At 45.4% G+C, this 17,345-nt stretch overlaps 1 protein-coding gene across 8 annotated transcripts in view; it reads right to left on the bottom strand.

Annotated features, from left to right (window-relative positions):
• LOC127670386 (cytochrome P450 4F4) overlaps positions 1 to 17,345 on the bottom strand; it is a 93,775-nt gene that overhangs the window by 18,439 nt on the left and 57,991 nt on the right. For 4 of the 8 annotated variants that reach the window (XM_052164716.1, XM_052164715.1, XM_052164718.1 and 1 more), the window contains 8 exons: positions 16,166 to 16,287; positions 14,777 to 15,047; positions 12,012 to 12,078; positions 11,723 to 11,852; positions 10,372 to 10,505; positions 10,234 to 10,298; positions 10,016 to 10,098; positions 9,095 to 9,679 (listed from right to left, as the gene is read on the bottom strand). The exons of 2 other annotated variants lie outside the window; for them this stretch is intronic. In XM_052164716.1, the coding sequence (XP_052020676.1) occupies positions 9,502 to 9,679; positions 10,016 to 10,098; positions 10,234 to 10,298; positions 10,372 to 10,505; positions 11,723 to 11,852; positions 12,012 to 12,078; positions 14,777 to 15,047; positions 16,166 to 16,287 (1,050 nt within the window). In that variant the 3' untranslated portion in view covers positions 9,095 to 9,501. Of the gene's footprint in view, positions 1 to 8,916; positions 9,072 to 9,094; positions 9,680 to 10,015; positions 10,099 to 10,233; positions 10,299 to 10,371; positions 10,506 to 11,722; positions 11,853 to 12,011; positions 12,079 to 14,776; positions 15,048 to 16,165; positions 16,288 to 17,345 lie in introns of those variants that run through there. 2 more of the 8 variants (XM_052164717.1, XM_052164721.1) reach the window with 2 other exon arrangements.

Raw genomic sequence — 17,345 nt, 5'->3', positions numbered from 1 at the left:
TATTGATTTGGCAGCTGTGTAATCCAAGCTCAATGACCCACTGGCTTCCAAGGGTTCCCCCATGTCCACCTCGTTTTCTACAAAAGGACAAAGATTATGGGGGTGTGCTATTACGCCTGACTTTCTATAGGTTCTGGGGATTTGAACCCAAGTCTTTAGGTTTGCACAAGTATAATAACCCTCTGGGGTTGCAGGAACAGGTTTGTTTGTTTTGGTTTTTTTTTTGGTTATTGTTGTTTTTGTTTATTTGTTTTTGTTTGTTTGTTTTCTAATTAAAGGTTTAAAAGGCAGAGAAGAAATGTTACTGGAGGTCTTGGGGAGTTTCTGAAAACTCATCATATGATAACAAAAGAATTACTTCCCCATGGTTTTTTTGTTTGTCTCAATAATTAAAGTGTTGTGAGAGAAACATCTCCCACAGTCTAAGGCATTTGAATACTTTGTTGTTGCAGGATCTTTGATAACTGCATGAGCCCTGAGATAGTGTAATTTACTGGAAAAACCTGTTTATAGTTTTAGTTTGGCTCCACCCTAGCACGCACCTTGAATCCAAGAACTTCGTGCTTGAATTACTTGTAAACAGAATTAAATAAAGTCCACCTTAGGTCAAGAGGCGGAGCAAGCAACCAGTTGACAGGAAGTGAACACAGGATTATTAAGAAAAAGCCATAGAGAGTAACAGGAAGTCAGGAAAACTGATAGAGAGACATGGGAAGTGGAGGGAGGGAGACAGTGAGGGAGGAGATTTGCTTCTGGGAGGCTGGCTGAGGAGAAAGGTCAGCTGGGTCCTCTCTCTGCCTCTCTGAGCTAGCAGACATTCACCACAGCCTCTGGCTCCCCAGTGTTCACTGACAAAAAATCAAACGATTGAGATTTTGTTAGAAACAAGTTTGTCCCCACCTGGTGGCTTGTTTGGGGAGGGTTAGGAGGTGTGGCCTTGCTGGGAGAAGGGTGTCTCTATGGGATGGCCTTGAGGGTTTAAGGCCTCACCCTACTCACAGTTTGCTTTTTCTGGGGCTTGTGGTTCCAGACGTGAGCCCTCAGTCTTCTGCTCCAGCCCCCATGTCCCCCTGCATCATGGATTCTGTCCCTCTGAAGCCACAAGCCAGAATAAACTCATTTATGGGCCGCGACGGCCAGGCTGCTTCATCACAGCAACAGAAGTGTCTAATTAAAAAAAAAGCTCAGAGACAATAACAGACTCAAGCAGACTAAGGATAATTTCCATGGAAATTCCCAGGGCCACTAGCTGTCATTCTCAAAGCTGTGTTGAGGGGGACAACAGAAAAGCCAAGCCAGCATGCAGGAAAAGCCTGTAACGTGGTGACAGGTAGTCCCTCGATGAAGAAAAGACCTTTAGAAAAGGTGCTAGGAGGTCCACAGCATGAGGGAGTTTAAAGGGCATAGTTAGACTCTTGCAGGTGTCCAAAAGAAAAAGGGCAAATTACTGACTCAGAAAGGTAAGCAGACCAAATCAACCCCATGTTGGTTCCTGGGCATTGCACTAAGGTCTGGGAAGACAGGGTATATTATTTTAAGGTGAGCCTCCCTTCCTCAGGCTGGATGTCTAGCTAGACCCCCATCCACCCTGCTGGATTAATACAAAGACAAGGGCATGTCTCTGCCTACAACTAGATCACAGTCACGCACCTAGCTATCTCCACAGCCCTTTTATATGAAATGTAGATGGTAGTTTGCCCAACATTTACTATTCTACAAGACTATCATTTATATTTTAAAAAGGAAACTAGTGACAATTTTGTAATTTTGTTTTTTTTTAAACACAGAAATATAAGAATACGGTTTCATTTTAATCTCAGGTCTGGGATATGGGTCTACTTTAGAGTGTCCACAGCAGTTGACTGTGATTTGCCACCTGCTCTCGCAGGGATGTGATTTTGCCAGCTGCAGATGTTTCTGTGATTGTGTGACACTTGGCATTCTGGGGACTTTTTAGAGGGATTATAAGTGCTAGAGCCCCAAGAGGCATGCTGGTTGGTTGGCTGCTGTTGGTCACAGTTTGTTAAGTATTCATAGGCAAAGAAGAAACAAGAAGAAATTAGATACCTGACTTCGAAGAGCAAACTTGCCCCTAACAACTACACACCCCTCATCAGCAGGAAGTAGTCTCGCAATGGTATCACCTGTCTTTCAACCCCTGATTTATTCAAGGATCTCTTTCCTCTCCGTTTTTTTTTTTGGGGGGGGGGTGAATGAAAAGGGGTAGAGAGTGGTAGAAGAAGGAAGAACTCAGAAATTAGCCAAAGAATGGCTACAGGAAACTGCTACGTGCCGGGCTTAACCTGCAACAGGATTCCACATGTGTGACTTTTGAGAATCAGCATCACGTGTGGGAACAGAGCGCATGGCACCTGTCAGCTCCAGCTGTCACACGGGGCGCTTTTCCTCAACTCAGGGCACTGCGGCTTTCTCATATTATCCAGGGGAAATAGCAGGACTGGTATGGAGAGTAGGTGTATAATACATATTCAATACATATTGAATTATTATATATTAATGAGGAATTAAAACAGCATTCCCTAGTGTACAGATAGCACCAAGACTGGGCTTTCCATTCCTACCTTTGGGGTAAAATGAAGACATTCTTCTAGCTAGGATTTTTGAGTCCCTTTCACACACATTTCAGAGAACGTGGCAGCTCTAAACATCCATTGCGCATCCTCTGACCTTAGCAGCCTTTTAGAAAAAACTGTGAACTTCTGGCTTGGGATCCAGTAACCCTATAAAAGAAAATAGCTGCTTTCGGTCTTTCACCAGCTGTGTGGCCTTGAGCAAGTGAGTTACCTTCTCTGAGCCTCAAATTCCTGAGGACATGATCTGATGTATGCCCGTGGGTGTACCTGTGCCAGTCACCATGTTCGTCCTATTTTAGGTTCCCTAGAAGTAGGCTGTAAAAAAAAAGAGAGAGAAGCTCAAATTCTATTCTTTGGAGGTGACCCTTAGACAAGGTTTTAACTGCCAGGTGCTAAAAGATGCCCCCCTGGAAACCACAACACTGTGGGAATATGGTGGGAAGGGGAGTCGGGAAGTAGAGTTAAAGGCATGTACTGAAGTTTGCACAGCATCCACCTGCGTGCACACATACTGTGGGTCTCCCAGAGACAAACAGTAGCATGTGCATGCCTAGAGTCGTCTTGGAGCTGGGATAGTTACCCACCCATAGCCATCCTTCAGGACTGAAGATTGCTTCTAAGGGCTATGTATGTCTGGGGTGTGTGGCCTGCACTGCAAAGGTCAGATCTAAGAACAGGGCCAGGGCCAGGGAGCTCCAAGAAAAGCCCCAGCGATTGCAAAACACACACACACACACACACACACACTTAAAAATCAGCACACATATACAAACAGACACACATAAAACCCTCCTCCACACTACACATTTTCCTCCACATGTACACACATGGCGCACATTATAAATACATTTGCACAAGTGCACACAGTCACACTCAGACTTAACCATCAAACACATCCACAAAGTTACACGTTGAATGAACGACCCAAGAGCCTGATGTTCTCAAACCGGCCAGCAGAGGGAGCTTCTTCCATTCCCAGCCCCACCGCGCTGGTTCATTTCCCATCCTTTCTGATCTCAAAGCTTATTTGTTACGAGCAAGAAATGAAACATTCAGGACCCCACATATCAATTATGGCATGAAGCACATTTGCAAAGAATAGATTATCTTGTGAGACAGAAAAATGTAAGGTCTGTCTTTCTTTCTTTCTTTCTTCCTTCCTTCCTTCCTTTCTTTCTTTCTTTCTTTCTTTCTTTCTTTCTTTCTGAGATACTCTGCTTGTCGCCTGAGGATGTGTGTACAGCAACTATGAACTTATAAAGCAACCGATAACACCTCCAAACACAGTTCCACTAAAGCTCACCCGAAGGAACAATGAGTTTTTGGGCTTACTTACAGAGCATGAATGAGAGGCTGTTCACAAGAGTGTGCATGACTCCAAAGCAGTTTTCCCGTATGTGAGGACTAAATGTTGGTTGTCAACTTGACGATATATGGAATCAACTAAAACCCAAGCAGCTGGGCAGCCTCTGAGGGACTTTCTTGACTGCATCACATGAGGTCAGAGCCCATCCTAAATCTGAGCGGCATCTCGTGGTGTCAGCCCACATGGGAGAAGGACGCTTTTGCTTTTTGCCTGCTTGCCCTCACTCGTGCTGGCAAGCTCACCTGTCTTGTTGGTGAGCACTCCTTCTCTGGTCGAGAAACTTCTTTTTCAGGATTCCCATGCAGACTGAAGACAGCCTAAAGCAGTTCTCTAGGAATCAATCCTCCAGGACCTCTGCTCCAGATTAACACGGCTGAGATATCCAGTCTTAAGAACAGAACCCACAACTGTAGATGGCCATTGGTAGGTTACCCAGACCATCAGCAGGCCATCTGAGTTAAACTCCCATTTAAATATATATACAAATATATATTACTATGTATTTTCTATCAGTTCTGTTTCTTTAGAGACCTCTGACCAACACACTATACCTGAATAGGCAAACTTCAGTTAACCTTCCTGAGTCTGTATACTCTAGAACTTCCTCTAATTAGAACAGAATAGTTGACAAATGCTAGGAGGACTGGCTTGAATCTCAGTGTGTGTTCAGGGGCCCTTCCCACCCTGCCTTCTATGACAGAATGTCTAGACATAAGCCCCGTTGTGATGGCTGTTGGTTTTTCCACCCAGTTCATCTGCCTGCATGCCGCGCAGGTCACCTGTTTGCCCACCGCAAGGGCCATGGGGATGTGGTGGAGACGCGGGCCACAATGAGGTCACACCAGGCCAGACAGTTCCATGTGGGGCTTTATTTAAGATGGGGAAAGGTGTAGCGGGCGGGAAGAAGGAAGGAAAAGAAAGAGAGAGGAGAAATGCTACCCAATTATATACGGGTGATGACGTAAATTACAAGTAAAGGTGGGCCATTGAATTCTGGGTATATGGTGGCTGTTGCCTTGGCAACAGGCCTATAGTCGCACTATGCTAATTGGCACTTATATGATGTCACAGGTCTCGCAGGTCTCTGTACTAACAATGGCCACTTGCAAATAAGCACAGCCAATCGAATGAATGTAGTAGCAGTTTTGTTTAGGTGGCCACGTCCTAAAAGACCATTCAAAAGGGAATGCTGATTCAAATGGCTTAGAAGCTGTGTATGTGAGGGCAGATGAGAAAAAAAAAAGATTTAAAATGCAATAGACCTTATTCAAGTAAGAGCCAAAGAAAACACTACAAGATTCTGGAAAAGCGCCGAGGTGTGGATTGGGGATTGGGAGTTGAGACCAGGGGAAGAAATGATCACATCTACCAGGCTGTGGCGGTTTGAATGAGAATGGCCCCCATAGGCTCCTATATTTGGATACTTGGTCTCCAGTTGGAGCAACTGTTTGGGAAGGATCAGGAGGTGTGGCCTTCTTGGGGTGGGCGTGTCACTAAGAGAGGGCTTTGAGTTTCAAAAGCCAATAGCGTTCTCACTTAGCTCTTCTTCTATCTGCCCCAGTTGTGGATCAAATGTAAGCTCTCAGCTATCGTTCCGGTGCCATGCCTGCCCACAGCCATGTTCCCCTCCATGACGGGCATGGACGGACCCTCTGAAACTGTAAATCCCAATAAACTCTTCTATGACTTGTCTCGGTAACGGTGTCCCTTCACAACTAAAAAGCAAAACAGAAGTTGGTATCAGGAAATGGTGTTTTTCTGCGATAAACTTGACTGTGCTTGTTTTTCTTCAGGAATGTGGAAGCCTTTTGAACTTTGGACTAGAAAAGTGGTGGATGAATGCTTTTAGCAGAGCTTAAAGCGTAATGGACCGTCCTAGGAGGAGCAAAGAAGAGACTCACGGCGAGGGCCGTGTGGACTAAGAGGTTTCAGAGGGGAGCAGTATTAGCAACTGGCCTAAAGACCATTCTTAGGATATTTGCACAAAGAATGTGGCTGCTTTCTGTCCTTGTCTAAGGATCTGACTGAGGCTAAATTAAAAAGTTTTGGGCTAATTTCATTGGCAGAGGAAATTTCAAGATAGCCTAATATTGGTTAAGTCATTTTGTTTTTAGTAATCACTCTTATGTAGGTCTATAACGAAAAAAACGAAACACAAGCTGGGTAAAAAAAATTCAAATTTGAGGGAAAAATGAGCTCCAGAAAACATATTTTTTTATTTTAATTTTTTTATTCGATATATTTTTTTATTTACATTTCAAATGATTTCCCCTTTTCTAGCCCCCCCCCCGACTCCCCAAAAGTCCCGTAAGCCCCCTTCTCTTCCTCTGTCCTCCCACCCACCCCTTCCCACTTCTCCGTTCAGATTTTGCCGAATACTGCTTCACTGAGTCTTTCCAGAACCAGGGGCCACTCCTCCTTTCTTCTTGTACCTCATTTGATGTGTGGATTATGTTTTGGGTATTCCAGGTTTCTAGGTTAATATCCACTTATTAGTGAGTGCATACCATGATTCATCTTTTGAGTCTGGGTTACCTCACTTAGTATGATGTTCTCTAGCTCCATCCATTTGCCTAAGAATTTCATGAATTCATTGTTTCTAATGGCTGAATAGTACTCCATTGTGTAGATATACAGAAAATATATTTAAGCAAAGTCTTGTGCTCAAAGAGTTGGGATGTTTAAAGAAAGGTCTGATGCTAAATAGAATAAGGGAAGTTGTGCCCTCTACACAGCTAATCCTGAAATTTGTAAAAGACCCAAGGGATCATCTCCACTAAAAAGTAACAAGAATTCAAAGATTATGCAAACGTGATCCAAGGAAGGAGCCACGTTTCGTCCCAAGCAAGCAGAAAAACTTGGTTATGGCTTTAGAGTCAAGAAAGATGCAGGTTAAAGGGCTTGCGGATTCCCCTCCAGGGCTAAGGCGTGAGGCCAGGCTTGGGGCAGCGAACTGCCTGCGCAGAAGCCCTGAGAGGCCAGTGTGGGACTCTCTGAAAGCGAAACCTGGACTGTGTTGGCGATGCCAGTGTCAGGGGGGGGGGGTTACCTGCCAAGGAAAGCTACAGACAGGAAGTGGAACCAGCTCAACGTAGAGAAGTGTTTGCAGTCACTGGTCATAGAGCCACGGGATTGGGACTTTGTTCTGCTGGGTTTTCACCTTCCTTCGCTCCAGTATTTCCTCACTATGCCACTGTTCTCTCTTTTTGGAATGGTCATGAGTGTCTTGTGCCCTTGTGTTCTGGGAGTATATAGTTTGCCTTTGGATTTTCCAACAGGTTGCTATTAACAGATTGCCTTGAGTCTTGGAAGAGACTGAAACTGGATTTGAGACTGTGAAAGACTATAGAGACTTTCAAAGATGAACTAAATGCATTTTGAATTATTATATGGCTGTGAGCCTATGAAGGCTAAGGAGTGGAATATGGCGGCTTAAATGAAAATGGCCCTAATAGGCTCATATAGTTGAATATTTGGTCCCTCAGTAGGTATATCTAAATAAGAGCATTAGGAAACCTGGCCTTGTTGGAAGAGGTGTGCCACTTGGGGCGACTTTGAGGTTTCAAAAGGTATCATTCCCTGTGTGTACGTGTGTGTGTGTGTGTGTGTGTGTGTGTGCGCGCGCGCGCGTGTTATCTGTATGTGTGTGGGTGGGGAGTGGGGGCTAGGGGGTGTCTGCCCACGTGCATGTGCACATGCCCAAATTGTGGATCAAAGCATAAGCTCTCAGCTGTTCCTAGCATCATACCTTTGCTCTGCCAGCCTGGACTGTATCCTCTGAAACCATAAGCCCTAATTGCTTTCTTTTATAAGTTACTTTGTTCATGATTTTTTTATAACAGCACTGGAAAAGTAACTAACACACAGACACAATTTTAAAAAGAAATCTTTAAAGAAATACACTAATAACAAGGACAGCCCCAAACAAAAATCAATTAAGTTAAAACAAACTAATAATATAGTAATATGCTCCAGTGTTCCCAAAAAGATCTTAAAGGTCACTAATGAAGACTCGTAAGAGCCGGGTGGTGGTGGCAGCGGCAGCGCACACCTGTAATCCCAGCACTCTGGAAGGCAGAGGCAGGTGGATTTCTGAGTTCGAGGCCACCCTGGTCTACAGCGTGAGTTCCAGGACAGCCAGGGCTACACAGAGAAACCCTGTCTCGAATAAACCAAATCCCCCCCCCAAAAAAAGACTCATAAAACAGTTTAGTGTCTTGGCAAGATAGTCACAGTATTTCACATGAATTAAATCAATAACAAAAAAGTGTATAATAAAATATTTTTGTGGCAGAACTCAACGTGAACATGAAGCATTGAATGATAGAGCCTTCTACCCACTCTATTTCACTAGCCCACAAAGGAATCATTTTCCCATTAAGCAGCCCCTCCTTTTCCCCCCTCTCCACAGCCTTATCAGTCACCTACAGGCTTTTGGTTGCTCTTAACATCCCATAAGAGAAATCATAATATGCGATTTTTTTTAAAGATTTATTTATTTTATGTATGAGGTACACTGTTACTGTCTTCAGACACACGAGAAGAGGGATTGGATCCCATTACAGATGGTCATGAGTCACCATGTGGTTGCTGGGATTTGAACTCAGGACCTCTGGAAGAACAGTCGGTGCTCTTAACCGCTGAGCCATCGCTCCAGCCCATAATATGCGATTTTTATGTATGGCTTTTGTGACTTGTGCAGTGTGAAGGCTCGGCCATCTTATAATTTGTCAGGATCGTTCCTGTTATGCCTGTGGAACGTGTCATTGTGTGACTACAATGCTGTGTCCGTTCATTCATTTGAAAGTGGGGACTTGTCTCGTTTCCACGATTTTGCAACTGTGAGTAGGACATAATATAGCTTGAATGTGAACCACCCACACAGGCTTATTTATCAAACATTTGGTACTTGCTTAGAAAAGGGAGTGAGTGGTTGGTTCCGGAAAGGAGCTAAAGCAAACAAAATGACCCTTCAAAACTTAACTTTATTAGGGAAAGAGGCCTCATAACTTTGGGAGCAATGGCCAGGCCTTGAGGTAAGAAAACATGAAAACCAGGAAGTTTGTCAAGAGGGCATCATGATGGTGCCCTTAAAGGAAAGGCAGGCTTCGCTGTAAAACAAGGAGAGGAATTTTATTATGTGGTACGGGTTATAGTAAAAGTAAGAGGGGTTGCTATCATAAACATGACAGAAGGGGAGCCCTGGGGATGCTCGAGCCTTCAGAAAAAATCTGAACAAAGGAAAATATCTGACGTTTGCATTTTTTCGGCTGGTGGTGGGAAATGCGACACCACGTGATCGAGTATCATGGAGGAGCCAGGTGTCATAAATTAGGGCCTGTTGGGCCTGTGATCATGCAGAGGAAGCCAGGGATCTTTGACTCACATCAACCAGCTGGACTCCATAATTCTGACCCCTGGATGGGTGCCTGGCAGCCCCTGCTTGCAGGGGGACAGGCAGCACTGCTTGCGCTCTGCCAGTCTACAAGGGCAGAGTCACGCCTATCGACTTACTACGAAATCCAGGGAAAAGTAGATGGGTTATTGTGCTTGGGCGCTCAGAGGCTCCACCCGCAGCCACAGCCCGCCCTCCGCGCGCAGGATCAGCTCCGGCTTCCGGCGCGGCTCCTTGTCTTCGGGCAGGACGCGGAAGCGCAGCAGCGTCAGCGCCAGCGCCACCTTCATCTCGTTCATGGCGAAAGTCTGTCCTATGCAGTTCCTGCGGGAGGGGAGGACGGGGTGTGGGGACTCCGACTGCGCAGGGACCCAGCCAGGCATCCTCGGACCCAATCTGACCCGGTCCTGGTCATGGAGAAAGATGCTAATATACCGGGCGCACCACTAATGCTTATTTCTAACCTTCTCCAAGAGTTTAGGCCACAATACAACCCAGTGCGAGAAAGAGCCGCAATGCCACCCATCACCATCCCTGGCTGCTCTCTGAACTTCCCAAATAGGTTCTCCCAACCCTGTTGAGACCTCCACCATCTCAATCCACCTCTCCTCACTACCAGACCCAGATCCTGCTCCACGACCCGGAGCTTGCTGGCCTCACCTGGGTCCCGCCGAGAAGGGAATAAATGCCAGAGGTGATCTACCCTGGGTGTTCTCTGGATCGAAACGGAAGGGGTCATAGACCTGCAAGAGACCAGCCCTGGTGACTAGGTGGCATCTACCGGTACAGCCAGACACAGAGTCCTGAATGTGCTAGGAAAAGTGAGGTCTGATATCCTGGGGCCATTGGGGATGACCAAGAATGGGGACACAGCACACCTCGGGATCCCGCCACACGGTTGGGTTGTGATGGGTTCCAAAAATATTGATGATGCAGATGGTACCTGTGGAGAAGAGGGGCGGGGTGAGCTGCCTGATGAATATTGCTGTGTAGCCTTCCCTAAATGTTGTGGCTACCTTTAGGGATGATCCTGCCGTCTGCGAGGGAAACGTCCTGGGTGCAGCATCGGGAGACCATTGTGACTGGGGGGTGCAGCCTCAGACTCTCCTTGATGCACATGGTCAGGAAGGGCAGCTGGGCCAGGTCATCCCTGAGGAACAGACCACGCAATTATCCAGGAGAGCAAAAAACAAAGGTTGCTAGCCTCTGCGTCGCCCGTTTAAGCTTTCCTCGCGGTGGTAAAATCATCTTGAGGAGAGCAGAAAGTGAGGAAAGCATGAGAAAAAAAATTAGCGAGGAATCTTTAGAGAAGTTTGTGTGTGTGTTTGTTTCCCCGAGACAACGAACTGTTCAAACGCCGCCATTTTAAAAACTCAACAAATTTACGTTAAAATGAATATCTCTTATGGCCAAAAAAAAAAAAAAAAGCAAATACACAAAGAAAAAGAATACAGTGATCTAACTTGTTTGGTCTTTTGTCTCTCTTCCTCAAATAGCCCATCTACCCTTTCCCTCCTCCCTTGTCTTCTCTCAGAGTTATTTCTTCTATCTCAGGTCCTTCCATCACTTGCCCCTTCGTTATCCTACATCTCCCCATCTCCATGCCTCTTTACACATCTCCTCTTTTTTTATACCCTCCTACTACCACCATCTTACTGGCTTCCTCCTCCGTCAGCCAATATCCTTAGACCTACCACTCTATCCATCACTCCCACACGGATGTTCAGAGACTTTCCCAATCAAACGCATCCTTTCTTCCTGTCCTTGCTTCCCATACTCTCAGTCCCAAGCCTTCCTGTGCGACCTAGGGCTGTCTTAACCGAAGACGGTTCTCCCACCAAGCTGAGAGCGGAGACAGGCTGTCCTCTAAGCTAAGTCTTTAGCTCAGACCACGCTGGGCACCAAGTTAGGATGGAATGGCAGTGCGGGGGAGTTTGATGAGCGAAAACTAGACGCATGGATGGTTCAACAGTTCAAGAAAACATACGTATGACTTTTATTCCCCGATGTCTCCTACGGGTCCTGAGCAGAATAGTAAGGAGTAATTAGAGAACAGAAGAGCAGCCTATCAGGAAGGGAAGACATGGGGAAATGTTACAGAGGTCAGAAGTCCAGGAGAGGAAAAGAAGTTCGTTTATTCAATGCATGCAAAGTAGCAGCATCCGCCTTCACTTAGTGTTATCATGTCCATAATTCTCCTTGAAGTCCACATCTTTCTTTCCAATGCATAGACCCTTTCCCTGCTGATGAAGTGGATGCCTCCCCCACCAGCCAACAAGAGAAGAATCATTTGAAGAGTCCCCTTCCCCACCTAAGAAACAAAAGCAGGAGAGGGCCCAGGGACAGTCTACCATGACCTATGCTCACCATTCAATCTCCTTGGGATCACGGTCCCTCAGGAGCTCCTGCACCTCCTGCCGGCAGCGTTCCTGGTGATCAGGGTGCTTTGCTAGGTTGTACAGGATCCAGGAGAGCCCACTGGCTGTGGTGTCATGGCCTGAGGGACAGACAGACTTAGGTCTTTGGGCTATTTCAGCACCGCTGAAGTGGACAGCACGCAAGCAGTAATGTTTTAAGGAGAGATGGGGAAAGGAGAACAGAAGAATGAGAGGCAGAGACTCCTGGCCCTTCTCTGGTCTCACACTGATGTCCTCACCCCTAAACATGAAGGTGTCAGCCTCAGCTCGGATGTCCTCATCTGACAGCTCCTTCCCATCTTCATCCTGGACACAAGGCAAGTTCTTACATCACACAACTTCTGAGGGCTCCCGTGTCTAATATAAAATAACATCTAGAGCTCCTTTTCCAACCAGGCACACAAGACCTTCATATTCCTGAATTTCTCTTTGTCACCAACACACAGGCATGTTCTTGGCTTCCTATTTTTTCCTAGTTGAAGGAATCAAAGACTCATGGGTATTTCTACTTCTGTATGATGAGTGATTTCTGTGGGAAGTGCGACTAACCACCTTGCAAATAGAATCACTGCAGGGCAACTTGCCTTGGCTATTCAGACATTAGCATCGCTTTAAGTAAGTGTTCCTCAACATGTAGCAAACCACTATCTCCAAAAATATTTGCATCACAATTCATAGCAGTAGCAAAATTACAGGTGTGAAGCAGCAACAAAAATCATTTTATAGTTCGGGGTTAGCCCAACATGAAGAACTGTATTAAAGGGACACAGCATTAGGAAGGTTGAGAACCACTGCTCTAAGTCTTTGACTTTGGTCACTAGGTGGGAAGAGTGGGCCTCCTTTGTACCATTCTTCTTTCATTGCTACTTGATTTATCACGAAGGTTGTGTCTGCAGGGTGGGAAGATTTAGACTGATGGGAGAAATAGGAGCAGTGTGTGACTGTGTGGGTCCAGATGATATCACAGTGTGTGTGGTTGGTAAGTGGGCTAGCTCCCTCTTCTCCCCTCTTTCTCAATGACTAGTTTTCAAATGTGTTCCCTCTCTGGCTTCTGTCATCTTGCATTCTGATTCCCTCCCTCCTCTCCTGCCCCACTACTGGGTCTAAACATAGAGAACTTTTCTTATTACCCTTAGAAGCTATCAGGTTTACAAAACCTATAAAAGTTACCTCAGTACTTGGTTACAGTTGTTTATATTCAAAAATAAAGTCCCCTCTTTACTTAAGGAAATTTGAGAGAAATGTAGGGTGGTTTATGTGCACAAAAACGTCATTGTGAAATGCATTATTTTATAGCTAAAAAAATAATCTTATATTCTTTGTTTGCTCTCCCGTTACCTCTGCCTCTCCTTTCCTATAATCTGTCTATCCTTCATTTACTTTACCTCTTCTGTCCCCTTCCCTCTCCCTGTCATCCTATTCCTCTCTCTGAAACCAAGAAGACATAGATGTGACATCCCATAAGCTTCCACGACTCATAATATATGGGTCTTTCTCCTGTTGTGTAAATCCTGTTGTGAATCCTGTTTGAAAGAGAATTGTCCCATAGACTCACATATTTGCATGCTTAGTCAACAGTTGATGAACTGTTTGGAAAGGATAAGGAGGTGTGGCCTTGTTGGAGGAGGTGTGGCCTTGTTGGAGGAGGTGTGGTCTCGTTAGAGGAGGTGTGGTCTCGTTGGAGGAAGTGTACCAACAGTGGGCACTGAAGTTTCAAAATCCCACTCTAGGCCCAGTCTCTCTCTCTCTCTCTCTCTCTCTCTCTCCCTCCCTCCCTCCCCCCCCCCCTGCTGCCTATGAATCAGGTTGTAAAGTTCTCAGCTATCACTCCAGTTCCAGCCTGTCTACTTCCAACTATGATGATCATGGACTAATCCTCTGTAACTGTAAACAAGACTCCAGTTAAGTGCTTTTTTTAAAATAAGAGTTGTTTTAGTCATTTGTCTCTTTGGAGCAGTAGAACGGTAACTAAGATACCTGTCACCAGTCACCCTCTCCTACAATCCTTCCCTCATCTCCTTCCCTTTATCCTCTGAGCAAATGGATCCCCCTGGGTATCCCCCAACCCTGGCTCAGCAAGTCTAACATTGGTTTTTAACTATAAAATAATGCATTTCACAGTAAAATTTTTGTGCACATAAATGCCAGATAAAATAATCAAATCACCTGGGAAGGAAGATCTAGAAATCAAGAGTGATTGCTACCTTCCTAGCATGACTGCTATAATGTGTGATACACACTGACTATGAAATTATGTGCAGCATCTCCCAAATACAGATACTATGATTCACTAACTTACCAAGTAAGGCCCTTCAGTTCCAGACCTAGAAAGACAATGTTGGCTATACCCCAGTGTGCTCTATATAATGTGTTTTCTCTGACTTGTCTCTCTTTACCTCAAATGCTTTCTATGAATTCTAGGTGTTCTCTACATCAAGCCCAAGTCATTACTGAAACATAAAAAGTCATATCATCTCACATTCAATACAATCGCCCACTCTATTTCTTATAAAATCATAGAGTTGGAGCTGGAGAGATCGCTCATGATTAACAATACCCATCACTCATATGGTGCCTCACACTCATCTATAACTTCAGTTCTAGGGAATTCAGCTCTTTCTTTTGGCCTCATGACCAAGCAGGCACACACACACACACACACACACACACACACACACACAAAACAAAAATAAATAAATCATTTTTTTAAAGTCATGAGGAATGGTACAAACATGTAGTGCCAGAAATCGGGGCAGGAAACTCCATCTACCCAGCCCTGAAGATGAGCCTGGCGACATATTAAGACACATTTCAAGAAAGCTACCAAAAGCCAAAAGGGCCGACATGAATATGTAATCCTAGCACTGACAAAGCTGAGGCAGGAGGATCATGAGGTTGAGGCCAGCCTGGCCTACATTGAGATTCTATCTAAAAGAAGAAAACAAAACAAAAACTTCAACTCATTAGTTTTAAAAGGCTCCATTGCACCTCTTAAGAAGCTGACCTTGGTTAGCAGCAGTACATCAATGAAGTCCAAAGTCTTGGACTTGGCTTTGGCCTTGATGACATCACCACCGCCATGCTCGGGCAGAGTGCGACGTCGCTCCCGGATGACGGCATCAGTGAAGTCGTGCACCAGGCGGCAGGCCTTATAGAAGCGCTGCCCATCTGGGGTGAGGCGGTAGAGCAGGTCCACGTGCAGAAGCAGCCGCTCATATCTTTTCACAACCAGGGTACTGAGTTCCAAGATGGCGGCAATATACTGGCTAGGCTTCCTACACGGTGGGAATGAGAAGAGAAGTGGGAATGCTGCAGACCTAAAACCCGAGGGCCATCTCTCAGCAGGAGGAGGAGGAAGCTATTTCCTGACAGAATACCAAGTAGTCCAACTCATGTAGAAACGATGGCAAGGTGTGACAGGCATGGGCCTTGATGGCGACATAGTAAGACACATCTCAAAAAGGCTATCTCAAGATGGAAAGGCTTATTACATATGTGATCTTGTTACATATATGATCCTAGCACTGCATACTCAGTCTCTTCTCTCCCTTTATTCCAATCACACGAGCCTAGGCCTTTCCCTAAGCATCTGCCACATAGTGAGGACACCAGAGTCCTCGCTTTCCTTTCTGACACAGGGTCCAGTTCCGCTTCTCTGCTCCCAATATTGTCCACCCAGATTAGAACTCATCAGTTCTTGCAATTTGCTATGGCCAGTTTGGCCTACCTCCTTGTACACTATCAACTCTATTTTCTTTTAAAAAGCAGTCACTGTCTACAGAGCTCTTCTGTACTATGGGTATGCCTTTAAAGAGGTGTTAAAACCTTGGCGTATCTCTCTCTCTCTCTCTCTCTCTCTCTCTCTCTCTCTCTCTCTCTCTCTCTCTCTCCTTATTAGCTGCCTGTGTTTCCTCCAACACATGGTCCCTTCCATGATACAATTTTGAACACAGATCCAAATGGCACTGAAACCATAAGCTGAAATAAGTATTTCTTCTATTTTCTAATCTTAGATATTTGTTATAGTGATAGATAATGAAGATCTCTCATAGTTTCCTAGAAGCTATGACCTTCATTCACAGAATGAAGTTGGGCACTATTCTTGACTTTGAATGTCTGCTTGCTTTAGTTACTGTCTGTTCTCCCAACCCCCTTCCAAATGCCTCATGCCAGATGCCCTTGATCTAACTCCCCTGAATCTCTGTGCCTTCTTCCGAATAATTCCACCTTACGGGAGGGGCTACTGTATGCGCCATGGGGTTGGTTCAGGGTCAGTTCTGACCCACTTCTTCCATGGAGTCTCTTCCATTTGCTCTGGCCAGCCCTCCCTCTTCTACCTCTCGCCTTGAGTCTGTGGACCGGAACTCACCCAAGACCTGAAGTTGAAACTTACTCCTGACAGTTGCTGTCAAAGCTGAAGACACATTTCTGCAAGGTGTCCAAGGTCATGAGGCTGATGTTCTCAAACATGTCCAGACGGGCACTGCCCCCTGAGGCCAGGCGCTGCCACTTGGCCTTTGTTGAGAGAGAGAGAGAGAGAGAGAGAGAGAGAGAGAGAGAGAGAGAGAGAGAGAGAGAGAGAGAGTGTTGGATCTTGGCTCCCTGAGGCTCTGTCCAATCCCAACTACTCAAACGGGCAACCTCAAACCAGCCTTCTGGATCTTAGCCCTAGATAACCGACCTCAGGTATAACCCAAACCGTGTAATAGTGGAAACGGTTCCTGTAGCAGATGAAGGCCCAAGACTGGGGCAGAAGTCCTGAGTTCAGGTCCCAGCTCGGAGTCCCACGTTCTGTGCTCCCTCAGTCAGTTAATTTCCCTCTCCTGGTTCTTGCCTGTCACATCTTTAGGAAGCTGATCTGATCTTAGTTTAATCTGCTAAACTAAGAGGAACCCCATGTGCACCATTTTTAGCTCACCTCCTGCAGGATAATGTGAACAAGGTCTCTGATATGTTTGACCCTCAGATTTATCAGTAATGAGGAAAGGATAATCACTGTCCATCACCAGCATATATTATTGAGCTGGAACTGCACATCAGGTCTAGCCTGTGACAAGCACTGAACGCACAGTGTCCTTCTCTTTAGATTTATTTATTTATTATATGTAAGTACACGGTAGCTATCTTCAGACATACCAGAAGAGGGCATCAGATCCCATTACAGATGGTTGTGAGCCACCATGTGGGTTCTGGGATTTGAACTCAGGACCTCTGGAAGAGCAGTCGGTGCTCTTAACCTGCTGAGCCACCTCTCCAGCCCCTACAGTGTCCTTCTCATTATCACTTCTGTAAATTGATTTCAAAACCCTCCCTTTGCTGAGAATGTCAGAGTTCCATTGTTCCTTGAGAAACTTGGTTAGACACTCCAAGAATGAACTATCATGATGCTCTTAACTTGGGCTATATCTTAGATGTGATGGCAGAAGACCTGTGGATACAGTGACCGTTCTCCATGAGAAAAATAAGACTAGATTCTGCTTGTTATAGAAGCAGATTCCCTAAGACCCAGTCATAGTATTACATGTAACAATATTTATCATTGTGGTTTATTATTAAAATTCCCTAAGACTCAG

This window comes from Apodemus sylvaticus, chromosome 20 (assembly GCF_947179515.1).
Source record: "Apodemus sylvaticus chromosome 20, mApoSyl1.1, whole genome shotgun sequence".
NCBI lineage: Eukaryota > Metazoa > Chordata > Mammalia > Rodentia > Muridae > Apodemus > Apodemus sylvaticus.
This window is presented reverse-complemented; position numbering and strand designations above follow the sequence as displayed.